The 23,616-nt window shown below is 42.0% G+C and overlaps 2 protein-coding genes across 6 annotated transcripts in view; one reads left to right on the top strand and one right to left on the bottom strand.

Moving 5' to 3' along the window:
• LOC119010000 (ras-related protein Rab-26) overlaps positions 1-20,769 on the top strand; it is a 95,398-nt gene extending 74,629 nt beyond the window's left edge. For all 3 annotated transcript variants that reach the window (XM_037081801.1, XM_037081803.1, XM_037081802.1), the window contains exons 7-10: positions 12,301-12,366; positions 13,794-13,850; positions 14,551-14,627; positions 19,022-20,769. In XM_037081801.1, coding sequence (XP_036937696.1) covers positions 12,301-12,366; positions 13,794-13,850; positions 14,551-14,627; positions 19,022-19,124 — 303 coding nt within the window. In that variant the 3' untranslated portion in view covers positions 19,125-20,769. The remainder of the gene's footprint in view (positions 1-12,300; positions 12,367-13,793; positions 13,851-14,550; positions 14,628-19,021) is intronic.
• Positions 1,718-6,366, bottom strand: LOC119009999 (serine/arginine repetitive matrix protein 1-like). Of its 3 annotated transcripts, none has more exons than XM_037081800.1 (3): positions 5,710-6,366; positions 3,621-4,721; positions 1,718-2,804 (listed from the first exon to the last, which is right to left on the bottom strand). In XM_037081800.1, exons 2-3 carry the CDS (start codon positions 4,663-4,665, stop codon positions 2,746-2,748), a joined length of 1,104 nt encoding a protein of 367 aa, XP_036937695.1. In that variant the 5' UTR covers positions 4,666-4,721; positions 5,710-6,366; the 3' UTR covers positions 1,718-2,745. The 3 variants fall into 3 exon arrangements, with proteins under 3 accessions (XP_036937695.1, XP_036937693.1, XP_036937694.1); XM_037081798.1 differs by having other exon boundaries at positions 1,718-2,807; positions 5,710-6,360; XM_037081799.1 differs by lacking the exon at positions 5,710-6,366 and having other exon boundaries at positions 1,718-2,807; positions 3,621-5,682.
• Positions 20,770-23,616: the final 2,847 nt, after the last annotated feature.

Genomic DNA, 23,616 nt, shown 5'->3' with positions numbered 1-23,616 from the left:
AAGATGCTGTTAAAAGCTCTGGAGAGTCTGCTCTGTAGTTTGTTGTAGCAGCACTCAAACCTGAGTTAACTTAGTCTCACTGCGCTCATGTTTCAGTCACTTGTTTCACAAAGCCACAAATAGATACATTACATCATCACTCTGCATCCCACCAGCAGCCAGATCAAGATCTTTTGACACAGGGTGGTGGTCATGCAGCTTTTGTCCACAGGGGGCGCCAGAATCCTGAAATCCTGAGTTGCATTATTTTACATTCACATTTTAGGGCGTTTAGCAGAGGCTTCTGTCCTAAGCGACTGACAGTAATTCATACATACATTCATACACTGATGATGATGGCTGCAATGCAAGGTGCCGACCAGCACATCAGGAGCAGTTTGGGGTTCAGTGTCTTGCCCAAGAACACTTTGATGCAGACCAGAGTATTCGAACCAGTGACCTTCCGATAAATCAAATCAGTTTTATTTATATAGTCCAAAATTGCAGTCACATTGCCTCAGTGGGCTTTACAATCTGTACAGAGAGCGACATCCCCTGTCCTTATGAAAAAAACAATAATCATCATTGATGAACAATGTTTAAAACGATTTAGAGGCACCTAACCCGATGTATGTATTTCCACATTTATTGAATTACGGTTATTGTGTACTGATTAAAAGGCTCTTTGAGTTACGTCAGCAATCAATTCACATGAAATAATTGGAAGTGTCTCCATTTCCCTTTGGTTGCACCAGATTACTGGAACCATCCCAATGACCCATTCAGATCCTTTCCTGAAAAGAACCCTCGGGACCAGCAGAAATAAAGTCTTACTCATTGGTTCAGTTTCCTTTAACACTAAATTCTGGCCCAATTGTGTGTCACAGCTAGCCAACATGAATATACGCTGAGTCTGCAATTTTAGGCACAGCATCATCAGAAGGTAAGCACCAGTTTGGCTGCTACTTTGTGCAGTCCGGCTTTGGCCCGTTGTTTTGTCATCTTAGCACCTTTCCTTTGGATCCTCTCCTTCTTTCGCTGCAAATTGGTTCCTTCTGTTGTTGCTGTAAAAACACACTATGTGCACACTCTGATGAGTATTCCTTGGCCTTAGTAAGGCTTTATTTGTTTGGAGCTGCCTCCAGTAAATACACTGTGATAACAGAGTTGTGTTTTTTCCCCCCATTTTTCCTGTGATTTCCTCGTAAGCAGCTGTTCCTTTGTGATTAGATGGTCGGTAAACTCGAAACCTTTGCCGTCTTGATCCTTTTGCTCCGCTTATTTGATTCAGATAAGCAGCAAGGTCCCGAGCCCTTTGCACCTGTGTGAAGTCTGTATACTTTTCCAGTCACACTGCAGCCACAAGTTTGATTTTGCTGCCACACACTCTGTGTGTGGTGAGGCATCTGTCAGGCAAACACAGTACATTTACCTAAGTATTGTTTTGTGCAGTAAGAGGAGGAAGAGTGTCGGAGATAACAGAAGAGCTATAAATGTCTTCAAATATAATATAAACTTAGACCTCACTCCTACACTCACATGCCTCCAAACATTTTAGAGTTGTGATCATCTATTAACAGGTCAGATGATCTGTACAATATCCATAATAATGACCGAGGTCGGCCAAAGTTATGTATTTGAATAGTTTTCTTTGCTTGATCATCACTGAAATATCTCTATTAACATTAATTCAATCAACTCACATTGTTGGAAACAGTGAAAGCATGCAGACTTGAAACTTTTTAGCCAGTATTTCTTTATTTGACAGGAGGGAAGGGGTTTTTGTTCGACAAGGTCAGCAGCAAGGAAGAAAGGAACAGAAAAAAATCTGAATTAACTGAGATGATACAGGATTTATTGCCATCACTTCCGAGTTCAAAATTATTCATTTTATGAGCAAGAATATCATATTTAATATCATGCGTAGCCTACAGCGAGCAGAACACATTGTGCAGATTCTGTACAGTGCAAGTGCAAATACAGTATACAGCAGTGACTCGAAGAGATATTGAATGATTTGTTATCCCTATAAGGAGGCCAGCTGGAATCGCAGCATCTGTAGGGTCTGTTTCAAAAGTAGCTTTGAAAACCTAATGAGAGCTGAAACCAAATATTCACAGCAGAAGGGAAATCATCACCGTGCCAATGATTTTTCATGTGTGTAATCCATCAGCTAGGATAAGTGTGTTTTAAAGGTAAGATGTTATGCTGATTTTCAGTTTCATACTTTTATTTGGGGTGATAACAAAACATTTTTTACATGCTTGAATATAAGAGAAAAAAAAACAATATTTTTCCCTTACTGTCCATTGTTACATCCTCTGTCTGTAGACTCCATTTTAGTGCCTGTCTCTTTAAGGCCTCTCTGATTGGTCAGCATCCACAGGCCTGAGCGGGTACCACCCATTGGATTTACACATCAGGTCTGTTGCTGTGAGTGCGTTGACGGCAGTTGTGACATCACAACCTTACAGAAGTCTTGACAGCGCGTTTAAAGGCACAATTTCTGAATATTGGCTGTGTGCATTTCTCCATGTACTGAGCGTGTTGATACACTCACAGTATCGACATTGCACACAGACCTGTTTATTAACCGAAATCTCACTTTCTACAACATGGGGCCTTTAAACTCCAGAAATGTCACAGTTTTGAGTGCAGAAAACTCAGAGGAGGCTATATGACCATGGCGTCCAAAACACAGCAGATCCACATAATCTGAAAAAAGCTGTCTGGGGTAGTTAATGGTTAATGGTGTTGGGCATGTCCTCAGCCGGGGAAGCGTGGAGTGGACCTCTCCCTGTCGCAGCTGGCGTCCACACGCAGCCCTGCTGGAACACAGACAATGCTGTTACTATTGACTGACAGTGTGAAGCCTCTCCTCTCCTCTCAGTACACGCTGATGGAAATCAATCAAAAGCTAATCAGGGTGAAAGGCACTCAGGCATCTGCCATTACATCCTTCTGCAAACTTTCAAGACAATGTTGTGCTTCGTCTTCATATTCAACAGATTCATTCTTTTACACATGTCATCATGCGGTCAGCCCAGGCCTTAGAGCCCCTTTAGATAGTGCTGGGCAAAAAAAAAATCAATATTATATTGTTATCATGTTATAAGCCTCTACATGTATATCGTCTTAAATTTGGGATATTATCATGATCATGACATAGCAAAGATCTTAGCTTTTCCTGGTTTTAAAGGCTATATTTCATTAAAGTGATGTCATTTCCTGAACATACCAGAGTGTTCTACCTGTTCTAATGCGCTACATTATCAAAAATCTCAAGTATCATATTTTTTTTTCAAAGAACAAATAGTCGTCCCTTCAATACTGTTGCAGTATCAATATTGAGGAATTTGGTCACAATGGTCACAACTGATTTTCTCACCCAGTCCAAGCATTTATGAGGTGCTTTGGAAGATATATGTATATCTCACAATGCCATAATGTTTTCTTGGCTTGAGCCAGAGGAGAGCACATTTTTCAAAGAAAGCATGTGTGTGAGAGAACCATGTCTTTTACATGTTAACATTCTCCTGCTTTATAAAAGCATTGAGTTAGCAAATCACAGTTAGAGGCGAAAGTGTTCAGGTGTTAGTCCAACATTGTTCTTTCTTCTCTGTGACATTTCTAATGCTCACCAGTTTTCCTCTCCTGCAGGCTGCTGTGGTCCTCAGTCTGGTGTGACCTTTTGGGTTTTGGCTTTATAACGCTGGTGTAAATGTTTTCTTCGTTACCTTTGCAGCGTTGGCGTGAAAGAGCAATGAGCTGCGCCACTTGTCTTGCCATGGCGGTTTTTTCTGCCACAGGCGGCGGTATTTTGCGTGGCCGGGCGGTCGCCTTCGCCTCCTCCTCCTCCTCTTCCTCGCCGAACACGTCGTCCGACTCGTCTGCAAGAGCGACCGGGCGGAGGTGCACGCCACGGAGCTCCTCGAGCGTCACGGCAGGGAGAGGGTTCGCCAGAGATCTGAGGAAAGCCGAGGAGTCTGAGTGGCGACGGGGTGGTTTGGGTCTGAGAGGAGGTTTGGTTCTGGGGGAGGGGTCCGGATTGGGAGCGCTGTCCGACTGAGAGGGAGGTGCGGAACTAGATTTGGGTTGAGGAGCGACGACGGGGAGGGGAATCTGCAGGGACAGCCTGTTGGTGCGAGCCCGGGGGGAGGTGGAGCTCGACGGCAGACGCAGCTTCCAGCCTAGAGGGTCAGGACCGGTGATGGCAGACGTCGGGACAGGAGGAGGAGAGGAGCAAGACGAGGTGGAGGAAGCTGAAGAAGAGGTGGATAAATGACTTGGTGAGCTGCGGACCCCGAGGGGGGGGCAGGAGTAGCGCTTGGACGAGGGATGGGATGCTGCGTTGGGCTGGGAGAGGGATACGCCTCGCTGAGGGGGCTGTGGTTCCTTCTTGTTCTTCCTCACAGTAATGCCAGGGGAGGGTCCACACTTGCAAAAGTCGGCCGACCACCGCCGCTGATGAGAACGTTGGGTCACGTTAGAGGTGCAGATTGTTGAGAGAGGGCGCTCTCTGGGCCCCTGGCTGGGAGCGGCGACACATCCTGATCCTTGTCTGTTCTTGCCATCTCTGCTCTGACCTCTGAGACTCACGTGATTAGCAGCCTTTTTACTCATCTGGCCGCACATAGCAGAGCCACCGCTGGTACAAGCTGGGCTAGCAGTGAAACACACATCCATCGCGCTCGAGGGGAGGGAATTCAGTATCTGTCAGGTCGAGATGAACTTAAACAACCCTGTGGAGAGGAACATGTCGGGGTGAGAGGAGGGAGGAGTGGAGTCGGGATGATTACATACAGAATTGCCCATCTCGACTTCTCAAAAATAAAGTTTCACATGTTTCACAAACATTGTGTTTTCACAACAGAGAAATTAGCTCACCAGTCGTGGGAAAAGTTTTCTGAAGCACTAAGCTGGTTAACTGAAAAACTAAGTTTAGTTTAGCGTAGCTTTTCGTATCTTACAAAAGAGTAGTCGAACTTTTAAGAAGCTAACTTTTCGTACATATTCAGCATATAGCGGCATTTTTTTACTAGAGCTCAAACACAGCATGCTTTTGTCAGTCAGTGTGTATCAGGTGAATTGTGCGCACACATTTAACAATATGTAAATAAATAGGAAAGAAAGGAAAAAAATATTTTTAGGCATTTATGGATGAAAGCAAAGTGTATCAGATCTGTGCAGTTAAAGTAAAAGTGTGTCATTAATATTTATTTAGGTTGCAATGTGGAATTTGCAATTTGTAAAACTGTTTTACATGTGTCAAAATCCCTTAATGGATGTGGATGGGACCAAAAATATGCAATATTTTGATTAATTATAACACTTTGCAAATCTTAATTCTCATTTGTTAGTTGTGACCATATTCAGACTAATTTCTCTCCGCTACAAAGCCCCTGACTGTATTGAACTGTATCACTTAAGCATTCAGCTTCTGATTTGTAAAAGGGAGATTTATATCTTTATTCTCAAAAGTCACACCGTCTCATTTTCAAACATATGAACAAAATGGTTTGATTACATTTTCTTCTGTTTTGAACTCTTCAGTAAACACGTTAACCACATCTCTAAATATAGATATCTACTTTGTCTGATAACAACTCAGTGCTAAATGGTAATTGTTAAAAGATGGAAAATCTCAAATGATTATCTGCAAAAAAAAAAAAAACTATGTTAATACTTTTGTGTCCAAAAAGTGAATGCAAAATACGAAACATTATTTACCTGTTGAGCTGTGTGGTCCTCAGTTTCTCATCCAATCTGGACCAATCTCGCTCTCTCATCTCTTTCTTAGTATCACTATCTGTGTGTGTGTGTTCCCCCGCCCAGAGTCCCACCCCGAATCTGACCACAGCTTCCTCAAACTAACGCCCGAAACATTTCACATCCTCACACGTGTTGGTTTGCAATAATACACACACACACAGACACACACACACCCACACACTCACACACACACACACCCACACCCACACACTCACACTCACACACACACACACACAGTCCTTATTGGGTTTGATTAACAGCTGTTTTCACAATAGCATGAAGTAAGAGCAGTATGGGAAAGCCTGCACTTGTTTATGAGAAACACGTTTCACAAGGACATTTAAACGGATCAGAAATGTACGACCTGCCATGACCTCGCTGTTGACTAGTGTTTCACCACTGTAATGATCCACACCTTCAGTGTAAACCAATGTGAGGTTTTCATTCTCTGTCAATAGGAACAGTTGTAATGCAACTTTTAAGTGAGCCCTATTCACAGATAAACACAGTATACATGTTGTTTTCAAGCATCTCATAATTAACTGCTGTCAGCTTTACAAACTCAGCTGCAGCTTTTTAGTTATTGTCTGTCGGTCAGTCAATTTCGAACCTAACTTTATAAATGTGTTAAAAAAAAACAAAAAAAAAACAGACCTGGATATAGCTGACACAGTCATGAGAAATAACTCATCCTCTGGCAACCAAGAATATCTGTAGAAAGTACAGATTGATTTGCCTTAGAAGCTGTTGTTCAGATCAGATAAAAAACTAATGAAGATTTTAATTGAAATGATCCAATACTTACGTGTTTAGTATCCCCCTGAAACTGTAACTGCAAACACAAAGTTAAACCATGAGCAAACACAAGACAGGGTGCTTTAATACTGACAAAATTGGTTGGTGATGTCATTGTCCTTGTGTGTTTCGTTTTTTTATCCTATTAAATTCTTCTTCTTCTCTTCAAAGGTCTGAATTTTCGCAGCCCGCCCTCATTGAAACCGTGCTGCGGCGGCAAAATTGTGACTTTGAGTTGACTGACCGACGCGGCTCATTTACACTTTTCACGTATCTATTTTCAAGAAACCTGCACGGTTCAGAAAGCTGTAGCAAATGCAAATCAGGCGCTTGTGTTTTCCCCCACGAGTTATTGTGATCCTCTCTGATGGCTAAAAATAAGCACCGACCAAACTGATCATGCGATTTTATGCAGTGGCCCCTGTTTTCGAGTCTCCCTCGTCGGGCTCTAACCTATGTGTGCAACCACTGAGTATCAACCCAAAGCTGTACCCACACTGAATCTGACTGCTATCACATGTAGGCCTGACATGTGCACGTGCCCCCCCCCCCACCATGCTCCCAGATACTGTATGATCTCAAACGCTCGGTGTCTGCAGCGGGGTCCTTTGAAGTTTTTTGATCACTTTCAGCTCAGAAGCCCGCGTTCCTTCGCTTACTTCCTCGTAATCCACCCACAGGCCACCGGGACCTTTCAAGGCTGCGTGAGTAATTGGCAGGTTCGCGTGTTGTCGAGAGTCGGGGGCTGCGAGGTGAGGTCTCGGCGCATTAATCTCGGCGTAATGAAGTGATGTAAACCCCAGGGGAGGGAGCGCCGAGTACTGTAAAAGACCTGCAGACGAGGGGAAGGGATTACAGCTGATCAGAGTGGTATTCGACGGATGATGCTCAGAGAGAGACGGACGGAGGCGGGGAGGGAATGTGTGTCTACTGTACTGTGTGTGTGTGTGTGTGTGTGTGAGAGACCTGACCTTTCTCCCGCTGTTTTATTCAATCGCAATGAAGCACGATGATTTCCCTCTGCCCCCCCACCCACCGGTCAGAACGATCGATATGTGCACATTGTTGCTTCAGGTGTTAACATCAGTTCTTTGCTCAGCTGGCCGTCTCCACTTAATGTGTGGGGTTTTATTTCTTTGTCGCAGCTTAAACCTAAAATCTGGGAAACGTTTCAGTTCGGCTTGCAGTGTTAGAAAACTGCTTCTAGAATCTCGCCCCAAAGTATTTGACGTGATCTTGAAGTCAAATGAAGGGAGGTAAAGCCGTCTGTAATGGCGGTGTGAAGTAATGCGACATTTCAAAAACCATGTGGGGATGATGGCCAAAGAGCAGGAGGAGGATTTCGTAATGTTTTTTTTCTTTTCAGAAGTTAACAGAGAGGGTTGCCCTTGATTGCTCTAACACTGTAGGTAAGAGCAGAAAGTGGCTCAGTAGAGATATACAGTACGGTTCTGTGGATGACGGACGGATCTGAAGCCTGATCCCCTCAGGTCTGCTGGCAAAGCGATTGAAGACGCTCGACAGATTTTTTTTTTTCGAGGGAAGATTCAGAGATCCAAGTATAAACAGCTCGTCACACACTTGAGGGTTTGGAGGATTCCTGGAAGGATGAATTCACACATTTTGCTTAATTCCACATTGAAAAACACAAGTAGCAAAAGCCATACAATAAATGTGCCTGAACCCTAACCCTAACCCTGAACACAAGGCCAAAATAAAAATAATAACAGCATCTACAGTTTCCCTTTAGTGCTACCTGCATCGCTTTGTGAAATCAGATGTCTGAAGGTCCCTTAAGATACCAGAGCCTTTATTTATGAAACTTCTGTTAATTAACTGTGAGAATGCTCTAAAGACCCACATTAGTTAGTAAGATGATAAGTTACAATAGCTATCTGAGCTTCTATTTTTCTTTACATTCTTTAGCTTGATCTCCATTGGGAAGATTGTATAGTTGATTTAAAACTCCTGTCTCGTAACTGTCAAACCATTCCTCTGTCGCGGAACAGTTTATACTCAGACGATGGTTAGAACAAAACTGATTTTGCTGAGACAGTTTCCTGCGTTGGCATTTACCAAACCCTCGTCATCACAAGGTCAAAATTGTGTGCTGCAATCACAGTTTGGTTAGACATAGGCACCACAACAACTCGTAGCATCACCAGGGTCTCTACACATGAACACGAGCATTGAGAACATTGTTTGTGTACACAGCGTTTACTAAAAAGAACGTTTTTGAACAACTCATGTTAGCAGTTGCTTGCTCTGCTAGCCACTGTCCTGGCAGCCAGAAGTATCGATCTCCGAAAACAACGTAACCTGGAGGAGAGTTAAGGTGGAACGCTACTGTCTTCCAGCAACAACACAGCACGATATCTCACGTGACTTTTCCGGCTTTTTATTTTAGTGTTGTTTCTTATATGAGGCCCCTTTTTCAACTTCACCATCAATATTGTTTCTCTTACTTCTGGCTGGCAGGACGGTGACGAGTGAACAAACATCTGCCGACATGAGTAGTTCAGAACCTTTCTTTTTAGTAAACTCTGTGTAAATAAACAATGCTATCAGTGCTTGTGTTCATGTGTAGAGACCCTACAAGCAAAAGTTTCATGTTGTGTCGAGCCTTCTCAGTGTTTTAAAAATAGCCATTTTGATTCTATCATAAAATGCCCATAGCACTCCCATTGAAAATGAGTTTGACCCGAAAATGAAAATACGGTAAATCTTTCGTCGTAATTATTATACGAGGTTTGACTCAGGTTCACTCACATTTTGGTTTCACTCGGGACATGTATAGCAGACTGCAGTGTCTGGGTCTGTTTGGCCCATCCATCCCCCCCAGCCACCTCCTTGTGCTGACATTGTTGCTCCTACTCCGTCACCTGGCTTCCTCCATTGGCTCCTGCAGTAATTTATAGAGGTTGCACAGCTGTACAGCATGTTTTTGGGGAGGAGCCGTCAGATTTCCACATCACCTGCGCAATTCTACGCTGTGATTGAAGTGGGTGTACCAGCTCCTGTAATGTGATGCAGCTTAAATATTGGCAGGTACGTGGTGAAGACGGTTACATAAAGACAGCGTGATAAACTTCCTACCAGAAAATGTACAACTTGTAGACATTTTCACCAAGGACATCTTTTTTTCAGCTTCCTATATGTTACAATCATACGAAATGTCCATTCTCTTCTAATGTCACAACAGAGTAACCGTCCTGTTCTCATCGCTGTGCCAGTGGAGGTGTTTTGACACAACCTTGAACCGCTCTTGAAGGCTGACTTCACCATTGCATAAGCTCTCCATTTCATTATACCTTTCCCCATCTTCCTCTCACTCTTATCCAGGCTTAACAGCACAATCTCTGAATAGCCAACTGTCCTTCATGACACCCTGTGAACAAAATCTTGGTTTGGATAGAAAAGCCGGCTAGAAAGTTCAATAGAAATCTCCCGTGGCTCATTATTTATTATCTTCACTGTCTAACAATTCAATTTACTGCCAAAAAGTTCAAGATTTGTAATGTATTGAAAGATGTGTTGATGGTAAGATTGGATTTAGATTTAATCATTAAGCACAAAAGCACACACATACTGTATCTACACAGGGAATGTTATGGTACAGTAATAACCATAACTGAAATAATTTCCATAATCTTCAGGGCTAATTAGAAACACGAAAGTAGGACAGCTACTCAGATGTAATGTAAATAACTGTAGCCTGCATTAATAATCCTGTTTTTTTCTATTGCCACATGGTCATCATCACAAGACACATTGTTAAGCTACATGCACACATTGTCGGGGATTAGAGGTAAATAAAAATGATGAGTAAATCCTTCCTGGGTTTTTTTTAACTTTCACTTTCTTATTATCTTTAACTCTGTTAAGCAGATGACAATTTTAATGATTTTTTTTTTTCTAAAGTCTGGATTACAGTGTGAACGTTAGTGTTCCATGTTAAAGTATTTTACACTTAAAGTTGTAATTAAATTCTGTACTTTGGTGGGATAAGGGCCAAAGCTAAATACAAATGGGTTTAAAGGCACAGTCTACCCCCAGACTCCCGAGCTTTTTGTCCAGTCAGACCAGAGCTGCAGAGCTTTGGATATGTCAGCCATAGAAATGTCTGCCTTCTCTCAAATACAATCTCACTAGATGGCACTCGGCTTGTGTTGACAACAAAACACGTTTGAAAAACTCAACAGCAGTGTCTCAAAAATCATGATCAAAATAATCCACAGATTATTATGTTGTGACCAGTGTCATGTAGGAACTACTTTCTACCACATTGCACCCACCTATTGTATCATCACACCAAAAAAACAGGCAGTCATATACACATGGACGAAAGTTTCATGCTTGTGACAGTACAGGATGCAAACAAGCTAGCTTTGTTAGCCTAGTTAGCTCGCCTCTCGTTCATGAGTAGCTGCGCACTTCCCTCTGCTCATAACAAGCTCAGAATTATCTTGAGTTTTGTTTTTAATTCATGTATTTTTTTTTCTGCCATTTCAATCATCACAAGCTGAGCGCCGATCTAGATTCATTATATTTGGGAGAAGCCATCCATCTCTATGGCCTATACCTCCAAAATTCTACAAGTCACACCAACACACACAAAAAAACATTTTTGATTTTGGACTGAACTGTCCGTTGAAAAGGCTGGATGTTGGAGAGCCTCACGTTTCACATGTCAAAAACTAAACACATTTTGTTTTGATATTGTAAAGACGTTAGTACTGAACAGAGATTTTTACAGATGAAACATGAGCCTGCTGAACCTCAAACTGCTCCTGATGAGCAGGACTGCATCTTTAGTGTATGAATGTTTGAAGATTGGAAAAGCGCTATAGAAATGGAAGTCCATTTAGCTAATCTGTCGATCAGGCTCTAAACAAATAATGTCACTACTGATTGCTTTGACCTGTACAAGTGTTCTTTATGTGAAAAAGCCTCTCTGAAATCTCATGTCTGGTGTTGTTGCCACATACACGCTGAACCCATCAGGATTTTATTGAATTCAATCGGAGTGGTGGAATATTGCCAAGTACATTGATTTGTTTTGGATGAAAATATGAAATAATGGCCGACAGTGAAGAACGACAGGTCCAATACTCATCAGATCTGGAAGGACTGCAAACATTTCTCTCCCCCTCTCCCTCTCTCCCTCTCTCCATTTTATTTTAGCTTCATTCATCATCTTGTCTTGTCCCGTAGCCGTTCGGTGGTGACATCGCTGGGCACTGGGCATTTCTTAAAGTTTGAATAAAGTTGTCTGAAAGATTGGTTGAAAGCACACTTTGTCTCAGCTTCTGTTCTCATGTGCGCTGCACGTAATACAGTTAGAGAAGGAACGATGAGATGTCCGAGGACAGTGTACGTGAGGAGCTAACAGAGTACCAAAGCCCCCCCGAGACATTAAGTGCTTTATAACCAAGCCAGGTAAGAGAGAGCCAAGAGACTGCTGACCAGTAATTGGATGAAGATAGATGGAATGAGATGCAGGAGGAGAGAGGAGGGGTGAACAGGGGATCTGGGGAGAAGGAGAGGGCGATGAGATTAACTGCAGCCAGTGAACAACGAATGCATCTTTTGTCTTTCTACCTCTTTCTTTCACTGTGGGTCCATCCATCTCCTTTGTCACCACCATCTATCGCCAATCGCTCCCCTCTACCGTCCTTTCTCATCCACACTCCCTCCTTTTCTTTGCTTTTTTTTGGATTTCCTGACCAGTATGTGCTCTTTTTCCTTCTCCAGGCATGGCTGACAGAGATCCATGAGTACGCCCAGCAGGATGTGGTCGTCATGCTGCTGGGCAACAAGGTGAGACCTTGTTGCCAACACTGGGAGATGGATGGACAGATGGACTCATAGAGGGAGGGATCATGGAGGGAGGTGTGGGGGGAGTGTACCGATTGGATTTATGAATGTGCCTGGAAGCAGGGAAAGAGATTTTCACTTTATACGTATCACAGGGTGGATTTTCAAATGTCACAAAATGTCTTGGGAGGATTTACTAGTCCTATCCATCGATTGGCCACCATGTTGATATGTGAAAATAATCTCACGCTTAAGCTTAACCAATCAATATTTGACATTTCATGTTAACAAACTTTCAACTGACTGTGTGTTGTGTGAACATAGTTGCAATGTAGTGACAAACCCACAGAGAAATATCACGCAACTCTGCAGGTCCACTCAGCTCTCATGAGCTTAGCATCTTTAGCGTTTAGCTTTCAGCTGTACTGTTTTGTTTTTTAGTCTCACTGCTGTCATCATTCTCAATTTCAGCCTCAGTAGCCGACCAAATCACCAGAATTAATATTGTCAGTGTATGTTTATTTAAGTCATCAAGACATGTTGCACATGTTTAGGCACAAAAAACACTTGGTTAGGATTAGGACACAAACACGGCAAGAAATTGTCCCGACAGCGTTTTAAAAATATCCAGTGGTTCCACACTTACAAATGTTGAAACACTAAAAGTTATAGCAGCTAGCTGCTGAGCACAGTGGAATGTTAAGCTAAGCTAAAGAGCTAGCTAAAGCTAGAAACCCAAGTATTTCTATCAAGTTGGTGGTGAGCAAAACAGCGTCAAAAGAAGATCTTTTACACTACATATCCTGGCATGAACATGGCTAAAATGTTAGCCCTTTTAGCTAATTTTGGGTTTGTTGCTCTCCTCAACTTCGGGTTTAGCAACAGCACAATGACATTGAAATGAAAAAAGCTAGTAAGGGAAGTTGAGGGCTAGGCACTGTCAGGCTAAAAAGCATATTTTTCCCGGGAGTTGGTCGACACTAGTGTGAAAAGAAAAATGAATATTGCTCTCACATTCATAAGGCTTCACAATAATGCTCATGTTGTTCCGTTAGCAGTAGCACCTTTACATGGCAATGAAATGTCAGTGATGTATATATATATTTTTTTTTGCTTGTTATGGAGCTCCTCTGTGTCCAAATGGAAAAAAAAAAAAAGACACGTTATCTAAATGTAAAAACACCAATATATTGTTTCTTTGACATTTATGTCCAGATCCCTCCCTACTTTTTCCATCTTCAGAAGCATTGGTCATAAAAATGGAAAAACACAAAAATAGCAGTCAGGTATCAGAATTGACGTATATGTCGAGCATGGACAACGCACCGCTGTGAATTCCCTCATTAGTGTGAGCCTCTCTGCGGACACTGTGTGGCAGGAAATGGGACGTGCGCCACTAACAGGATATTGTCTTTTCTAATGAATTCCAGGCTGACTCAACACATAACAGGGTGGTGAAACGCGAGGAGGGAGAGAAACTGGCAAAGGTGAGCTTCATAAAAAAACCAAAAAAAACCAAACACACGTCATGCAATTTGACAGATGTTAACAAGAACAAAGGATGCGCTGCACTTAAATCTGCCCACGCTGCTACATTGACCTCGCACTCCCCCCCCAATGTAACTGCTGTGCCTTGATTAGTGCACGTAATTACATATTCATGGAGGCACATACTTTTGTTATTGTTCTGAACAAATGGCCGGGTGGGGGCTCGCTTACTTAATTTTCCAGGCCGTTTCGCTCAGCTAAGCTCTGAGTTGTGAGTAAGAAAGAGCAGAAAAGGTAGTTAGAAGTGCGGCAGAAGCGCCGCAGCAGTCAGGGAGAGACATGCAGCGGGACTATTGACATGGATGCAGGCACAATGAGATTACTACCTGGGGGCGGCTTTCATTGACTGCATACTGTGCTTTTTTTCCTGTCTTATAAATTACAACAAACAGGGGAGAAAATTAGTTTGTGAAAGCCAGCCATCAAAATAATTGCTGAATTACTGGTATTGATCAGCACCCCCCCACCCCTTCTTCTCCAGGTACTCTAGACCCTGTAGCTCTAAACTCTCCTAAGCAAATGCATTATAAAACTCATCTTTCTGTCAGCGTGAGGACATTTTGTCCTAATTAGGAAAGTTGTGGAAGAGCGCCAAGTGTCCACACACACACACATAGTAACAGATGTTTCTCTGCGCAGGAGTTTGGAGTGCCCTTCATGGAGACGAGCGCTAAATCTGGACTGAACGTGGAGCTGGCCTTCACTGCAGTGGCCAAGTGAGTCACACCACAGTATAAAGAGCACAGCGACAATCTGCTGGAAGAATTGTGCCTTTACTCTGAAGGAACATGCTGAAGGGCTTTCGTGGGTTTGTGTGCTCTGCCATTTAGCCACGAGAAGTGGCACGTGAAAATAATCAGTGTGTCACCTGTAGATCAATAGCTCTGGTGTTCCGTGAACTGGAGCGTGGTCAGGCGGTGAGTATGTAACTTTTGAGAGAAGCGGTTACAGTCTCCCTCTCTCAAAATGTTTTATACCCCCCGCTCAGTTCAATACACTCGAGGGTCAGGCAGCTGCAGTCTCACCTGATCTAGCATGATCAGTAGTCTATGGTGGCTAACGTGTGCCAATATAATCAGACTTCACTTCCCTAACTTTGCTATTGTTGTCGCACCACAACTTACTGATCTGTTTCTTCTGCTTTTAGCGTTATCACACTGTGGTTAGCTGCAGCTGACAGAAATGTGCCAGCGACAGCTTCGCAATTTAAAACACAAAGGCCACAGTCATCACCAACTCCTCAGAGGCAGTTACAGAGAAATCTGCCACCATTGTTGCTGAAAACTGCATGTGCCGTGCCACCACATTTGACACAGTGTGTGCTGTGATGCACACTGGCTCTGAACCACTTCCTCCCGTAGATTTACATGTGGAAAAAAGCAGCTGTAAAACGTCCTTGAACCTGAACAGCTTGATTTTTCAGCATCTCCCATAAAGATACATCACTGTTCCCATAACAACATGACTACTGCAGCTTGACAGTAACACACATGCCAGACCTTTGCTGTACGGTCGCTGATTGATTAGGATTAGGCAAGAGGAATACTTGGTTAGGCTTAGGACTAACTTAGAATAAAAATAAACTTCAAATTACAACTGTAACTTCCATTATATATGTACCTATGTTAGCTTAGTAACTTTTACATAAAAAAAAAAAAAGTGACTTAACTTCACTGTGTTGGTAAGTCAAAAGATCACTGAATGAAAGCCCTACGGCCTCCTCCCTAAACAGAATTTCATTCTTAATACTACTCTCCTCACTGTTGTAGTAATGACTACAGACACTCCAGATTGCCACCTTACAACAAAAATAATATGGATTACAATGAGCTGCTTTAATTTTTTTTTTATACCTATATGGTCGTATTTCTGCACATCATCACAGCACCTGAAGAATCTCTAATTTCACCATCAGGATTTGATCTGTTTGGCTCAATAACATTTGTGAAGTCTAGAAAATCGCCCACTCAAATAATTTTACCCCATTCAAGTCAGTGGAGGGCCGTCAGAGGTCTCTGGTCTGTGTACTTTATGGGCCCCACAATGTGGAAGCTGTTCAGAAGATCTGGGTAATTTTAGGTCCTGGAAGGTGAACTATTTTGGCCACTGAGCAAATTTATTGTGGAAAAGGTGCCCTGCCTGCAATGCTGTATTGAATTTCTCCATCACACATTTGTATATCACTTATGAACAAGCTTTAAAAGTTGAGACCGAAGGCCATCAGCTAATGATAGGGGGAAAGAGGGTTATAAAGTGTAATTTTTTGCACTGGTGTACGTTTGCATTTGTTCCCCACAGTCACTGTATGTTAATAATAATAAAAAATAAAAAAACAAGTTCATGCCTTCAAAGGCAGAGAGAGCACAAATTACACATTCAGGTGTCAACGTGAGCTCAGCATCTAAACCAGAAGTTTATCTTGAAAGAGCGCCGTTCACGCTATTTTTAGTGTGCGTCACCGGGATGTGTAGAGTCGGGCGCTTTGTGTGGGAGTTTGTACATTTATAGCCCCGTTATGGTAACAGGCTGGCGTGGTGAGATTCTGCCAAAAATAGCGTGGCAGTCTGGCACACAGCACCCCTGCAGATACAGAATATAAGACCAGCCTCTCTTCTCGCTGTTGTTCTCGCTCGCCTTGACACGTTTTCAGTTGTTGTTTTTTTTTTTTCATTCTTTTTCTCTTGTGTCAGCTCTCTTTAAGCTGTCAACCGTCAGTCTCCCGCTTTCTCATCTCCCACACCCCAACATATTTCAGTTCGTTGTCACTTTGACACCGTAGTGCTGTGTTTGCAGACAAAGCAACAACTTGTGCTCAAACTATAAGCAACGAAAAAAAAAAAAAACAGATAAAAACAGGATTCACATGGAGACCGATGCAGTAACAAAGATTCTCACCCTGTTCAGTAATTGATGACAGTGATATTAAAGCAATGACAAAGTGCGTCATCATGCATCTCTTTATGTGCTTTAATTGTCCTACACTGTGGAAATTGTGTTTTTCATGTTGTTTTTAATGTGTTGCTTTTTTCTTTTTTTCTTTTTTTTTCTTTTTGATGAATCAAAGATAGTTTCTCTATTAATATGTCACCATGCTGTCATGCTGCTCATAAAGACCTTATCATAAAGTTTTACTATTTATTCCCATCATGGCTTTAAATAGAACGGTGCCACGTTTTAGGAAATGTGGTTAATTGCTTTCTGGATTTTGTTACCTTCGGATAGAGCCAGGCAAGCTGTCTCCCCATGTGTTTCTGGTCATTGAGCTAAGCTAAGCTAACCATCTCCTGGCCGTGGCTTCATATTTATTTAGGGCTGTGCGATTTATTGAAAATATGGTTGAAATTGCAATATCCAAATTGCCAGAAGCTGCAGTTTTTCATGAAGTTAGGATTACACAGAGTGCAGCTTTTGCTCACCTCAAGTTCGACGGGTGTGAAGGAGAAGACCGAAGTCTGACAAAATCTTGACATCAGCGTTTGGGTATTATATAGAAACAACTGAGTTCTGTCAAGACCCCAAGTAAGGTCATATTCTCATCATTTTAATCATTTTTTATTGAAAGTGTAGATCCACAAAAATAATTCCCACTTACCGTGAATCATATTGCAATCACAATACCGGTCATAATAATTATAACATGACTTTTTGACCATACCATGCAGCCCTGTATTTAATGAACAGACGGGTATCAACCTCCTGATTGTAGTTTTGGACAAGCAAGCCGAGACAGGGCGGCTGTAGCTCAGCAGGTAGAGCAGGTCGACTAGTGATCGGAAGGTTGCTGGTTCAAATCCCAGCTCCGGGCAAGGCTGAGCTGCATGTTGAAGTGTCCTTGATACTGAACCCCACATTGCTCACTAGTGAGGGCCCTGCGATGAGCTGGCGACTTATCCAGGGAGCACCCTGCCCTCGCCCTGAGACAAGGCTGGGATTGGCTCCAGCAGCAACACCCCGTGACCCCATGGAAAGGGATAAGCGGTTACAGATAATGACATGACAAGCCGAGACATGTCTCCCTCAAAATGTCATATTATTACTGGAACAAAATATGTAATTTTTTGTTGAAGGGACAATTTGTAAGATTTGGCCAGAATTTCAGTTTAAAAACATTTAAAAAATGTACGAACATTATCAACAAACTGTGAGTGTTGTACAGTAGATGACTGAATTTAACCTGTCCGGTCTGCTGATATTACTTTGCACCACAAGTAGTTTGAGCTGGGAGATGTGTTGGGGAAAACAAAATAAACTTGGAGGAAGCGGGTATTTTTAAAATACAACGGTACACCGCTAAAGTTCGAGTTTCTCTCTTCTGCTGAGCCAGGATGAGCTAACTTACCTTCATAACTCATCGTGAAACATTCAAACTTAAGTCCAACAAAATAAATCTCACCAAAATTTGGTCTTCCTCGACCACCTCGGGTTTGTTGAAAATAACTTTCCACTAACTCGTCTTCACCCACTGTTTCTCGTGGTCCCTCGCAGCATCATGCCTCTCATGTCCCCTGCTGTCGTGTCCTCTCATCCGCAGAGTCATAGTCCTGGTGTAAATCACCTCCAACATCCATCCGTTTGGCTATTTTCTGCTACATGCTCAGTGGTAGTACGACTCTAGCATTAGTCCCCCATCTAATCCCTCTGCTAATGGAGCCACTTAACTTCACAGCAAACTTAGCTACTTGCTAGCGGCAGCTAGACACTCCTGCCAACAAGGTTGCTACAACAATGAGTATACTGCCCCTTATGTTTTATTGTTGAAGCTACGTTAAAAGTCTTACAACCTCTTACAAATCACACCTTTTAAGTGTTAGGTATGTTTACATGAGTAACAACAACACGTGTATACTTTTTTTTTCACCTTTGGGATCTTTGGCCCAGCAGCCGGTCTGTAAGGTTTCATGACTTGCCTCGCCAAGGTTAGGGGATGCAATTAACAGTTGCTGATGAAAGTCCAAAACACAATTAACACATGCTTGATAACAAATGAACAGTTTTGAGTTTCTTCCAGCGCACAGCATCCAGCTCTACAAAACAGATGCTCTGTCGCCACCTGCTGGTTACAGTGTCAGCGAGGCATCATGTTTCTGCCGTCTGTGTGTGTCTCTCTCAGAGAACTGAAGCACAGGACCATGAAGGAGCCCGATGAGCCCAAGTTTCAGCTGAAGGAGTACGTCGACAAAGAGATGAGGACCGTCGGCTGCTGCCGCTCGTAGACCACATCCCGTGTGTGTGTATGCAAGTGTGTGTGTCTGAGAGAGGGAGAGAGCGAACAGTTACCTTCTATTAGAATAGTTCTAAATCTGAAGTCGGTGTGTCTGAGAATTATCCCGAAATTCTCAGCATTTTTTTAGTATTTGAAGTGTCGATATGGCCATTGATGCTCTCTCTCTCCCAACCCACCTTTCCTCTGCAACTGTGAATGTAATATAACTCCTATCTACATGCTCACACATACACATGCATGTACACACACACACACACACACACATGCACACACACCATTGAGGCTCTGTTTGTACATGTACTTCAAAGCCTGTTCGATCCATTCTGCCATGAGTGTGATGTACATATTTTAAATGTAATTTTAATTACGTGCTTTGTAGTTCTGTAAATGCCCGTCTTGTTGTAACAAAAAGAACATAGACTCACATGTGTTGGATACTAAATCAATCAGTCTTGTTAAGGTAATAGAAATGAACAGATCTTATGAACACATTTGTACAGATTCACTATTGCACCTAACGTACGCTGTCGAATGGCACCGTGTGCTGTTTACGGACAGGATCTCGTATGATAACTGTTTTTAATACTTGTGATCATGACTGTCATTATACAGATGTAATTTGAGTTCTTTAGCTTTTATACACAGATTGTTGAAGTTAAAAGCTGCTACATGAAGCATTTTAATGTTAAGAAATGCCCCTCACTCAGCCACATCACCAAAATAAATGTTGCCAGTGTATGTTTCTGCAAAACCCCTGCATTGCTGAAACTTTATGTTTCTTTAGGTTCAGTTCATTTATGTTGTGACAATACAGTGCTTACCCCCTTCACCAGTAATTGCAAGATGTTATTTGATGAAAAAAAAAAAAGAAAAAAAAGAAAAAAACAAGATCATCCGCAAAAGGACTAACAGCGGCCACTGATGTCTGCCGATGAAACAGAAACAGATTACTAGTACTAATTATTCCATCACTTCCATCAATGAATCAAGAAAGTAATCAACAGATTCACTGATAATGAAAATAAGTGCTGGTTCCAGCTGGTTTGAGTTTGACAACAGAGCCAGTGTTTGACTTTTCAATCAAGATCACATCTCAAAGAAAGGTCGAGAATTCATAAAACCCAGTAGGAGCTTTGACTGAATCTTTCTTTTAATTGTTTTCCCGTCCTGAGGTTTGGTAGCTCCCGTCTTTCTGTAGAGATGCAGCTGTTGTTATTAGACCTTTCGCTGAACTTAACGCTGCGGTATGGTTTCAACCCCCGAGAGGAGGTGAAGGGAACAGTAACTGGAAGTTGGCCGTGGGTGGAGAGAAGCTGCTGTCAAGGAGGAAGTTGCAGGAGAGATGCAGCATTCATGTGTAAATTAAGATCCATCTCATTTATCTTGTTTGTTTTTTTTTGTGAGAAGATTTCATACTGCTGAAAGTTTATGTTTAAAAACACTATAAATACACTTTCAGTTTGCTTACATTAAATGGTTGAACTGAATCTTGATATACAGATTTTACAATAGATCTCAGACTTTGAGAAAGAGTCATTCAATTCTTGTTACCTTGTAATCTGTATACTGTATCTTATCTGAAATGATTTGTATTGTATCAACCCCCAGTGTTCACAATAAAGAATCAACAGTGACTGACTTGTTCTTACCTGTGGAGCGATGCAGCTCACACACGGATCTACACCGCCACCAGCTGGCAGAGTTGTGCCATTACAATGCTGACTTCGACTGCCTGGAATTGGACAACACAGCATGTTAAGTGTTTTGTTGTTGTTGTTGTTGTTGTTGTTGTTGTTGGTTTTTTTTCAGTGCCTTTGGAAATGTGAATTTTGGCGCCAGAACATTTTTACGCAAGTTTGAAAAATGTGGAAGCAGATCTACTTGTGGTGAGTCAACAAATGACCTGCCTTTCTGTGCTCCTCTTTACTGCCGCAGCTCTTGTACTCCCACTTGGCTCCAGGTCCTGAATTCTCTGAACCCAGAACTGTTGGGAAGCTCTGTATTGAACACAGACACGCTGATTCGGGATCAGTAGAGAATGGAAGAGTTGGTCAGCAGGTCTCTTACCATCAGCACAGCAGGAAGAACACCCTTGGGGCTTAAATAAAGGTGGGTGTTATTTTACAATAACAGGAGGCAACTGGATTGGTCCATTGCCAGTGACGTCACAAACAATACATATGACCATTCTTAAAACTACAAAAAAAAAAAAAACTACATCCGGTGACTGCTGGAAAACACCAGCAACAGGCAAACCACATGGTTAACATCAGGGAATGGTCATTGTTTCGTAGCTTTAGACACAAAAAGTAGTTGGTAAGGTTTAGTTAGCCAATTACCTGGTTTAAGAAAGTGTCATGATTTGGTTAAAAATCGGGAAGCTGCAAAGGTAAAGTCAAAGATACAGTATGCACAAGACATTATAATGTGACCTCACAAGTTAGAGGAACCCTTCGATGATTTTTGATTTTGCACAGGACACAAACTCCCCTCGTACTTACAAGAAAGGCACCTAACAATGGATGTAAATACAGGATGTTCTACGCTGCTTGTGTGGACGACCTTTACAGCTGGTTTTGGGGTTGAGGTGGGCTGGAATCTGACACTGTTTTATGAGGGGCTGCACAGGCCAAAATGTATAATGTTCTTTAAGGAGGATCACACTAGGTACATTGGCAAAGAGTGGTAATGTGTAAAAGCAGAGGTAGATGATCCTGTGTGTGCAGATATGATTATTTACCATTATACTAACATTTTCCAAATACGGTTTCTTTACTTACCATTTCAAAATATATTATTAGTTATTTACTTGTGCATTATATGTTATTCATTTGTGGTGTGGTTTGAGGTTTGTGTTCTGTTATTCTCAATTTGTCTGTTACGGTAAATGTTTCGTGCATTGTGGTGCATTTAAATGCTTGTAGAGCATTTCTTTGTTCATTCGAGTAGAAGCCCTATCAAGTTTTCTGGATGGACGTGATGGTTTTCATTTCTGGAGTAAAAGACAGAATAGAACAAACTATATTTCAGAGACTGATGCAAAATGTTGTTTATTTTCTGTGGTTGGACATTTTGTTAAAAAACAAAACAACAAAAAAAAACAACAACAGCACACACACGAGGCAGAAAAACATTCAACAATTCTGCCTCCACACATGTTTCATACACGAAACTGTGAGTGGCTATGAGAGGGAGGTAAACCTGTGAGGAGTGATGACCAGGCCGGATTAACCTGGACGTCTGATGTGTCTCTGTGTGGGCATGGAACACTGGAAAAAAAAAACCCAAAACAAAACAAAAAAAACCTTGTGTTTTCAAAGGAAGAGCACGGCATGGGGACATTTTAACCTGAGTGCCTCTCCTTATCAGTCAGTCCAGAGCTTTTCTATCATTGGCCTAAGGGGGTTTGACGCCATGACATTCTGTAGCAGGGTAGACCAAAGTAAAAGGGAATGAAAGTAGGAGGAGGAGGAGGAGGAGGAGGAGGAGGAGGAGGAGGAGGAGAGGGGGCAAAGTGACCAGAAGGAGGTCATCATCACTCAGTATAAGATGATCAAATGTCATAAAACACATGTGGCACGGGAGAGAAAATTATGAATCATACAGGCAGAGAGCACGGAAATTTAAATTTGTTTTCGGTCTTCATTAAAACTGCTCCGTCATCTTGAGTTTGGAGCAAGACATTTTGTATTTTTTTTTTTTTTTTTGCCTTTGGGGATGTAAAATCAAGTTCAAATCAAGCTCTCTAAAATGTCTGGCCACCGGGGGAAAGTTTCCTCTCTCACGCTCACATTAAAACTTGAGCAAGTTTTTAAAAATATCCACTGTAGACGCATTTGAATAAATATAACCGTACATTGAGAGGAGTGATAACCAGAGATAGTGTGGCTTATTCTGCATCGGGGCTTTTGAACAGTGCATGGTGCTGAAAAGGTTGCTTATAATAAGCAGACTTGGCAACCCTGCTCAAGTACTGCTAGTAAGTACAATTTCGAGGTACCTCTATTTTTTTTTACCTTATACTTCATTTTGGAGATCAATATTGTACAGTATTCATTTATTTATTTACTTTACAGATGGCATGCAACATCATATATTTGATATCAGATACTTTAAGATGTCCACTCAAGTACTATTCATTTGGTTGGCTTTTAAATCCAGTTTTATTCAAGTCTAACTTTTGGGTATGTTTTACACCACGGAATACAAAGAAACAGACAAAATTAAAAAAAAATAAAATCACAGGCCTGTGATTCACATGCACCTATAACCCACTGGCCATTAAACATTTTTTTTGAAATACCACAAGGACTTCAACCAAACTTTGCCCTCCTCCAACTACAAGTACCAGCTTGTTTTTATGAATAAGTTATTGGATTGCATGTTAATGTCTTCAGGCTCTGAGTTCGGACCTTTCTGCCTCCCCCTGTTGCTGACGGGGATGATGGCGACAGAATGAATCTACATTGTGTTCCGTCCTC

Source organism: Acanthopagrus latus, chromosome 20, assembly GCF_904848185.1.
Source record: "Acanthopagrus latus isolate v.2019 chromosome 20, fAcaLat1.1, whole genome shotgun sequence".
In the NCBI taxonomy this organism is placed as follows: domain Eukaryota; kingdom Metazoa; phylum Chordata; class Actinopteri; order Spariformes; family Sparidae; genus Acanthopagrus; species Acanthopagrus latus.
The sequence above is the reverse complement of the archived record's forward strand: the minus strand, read 5'-3'. Positions and strand labels throughout refer to the sequence as shown.

What these genes read in the sequence shown, in the direction of transcription:
- LOC119009999 (XM_037081798.1), bottom strand. Translation starts at nt 4,665, where the DNA reads ATGGATGTGTGTTTCACTGCTAGCCCAGCTTGTACCAGCGGTGGCTCT. An exon ending in CCTGCAGGAGAGGAAAACTG is followed by an intron (nt 2,808 to 3,620) that starts GTGAGCATTAGA and finishes TCTGTGTTCCAG; the next exon opens with CAGGGCTGCGTGTGGACGCC.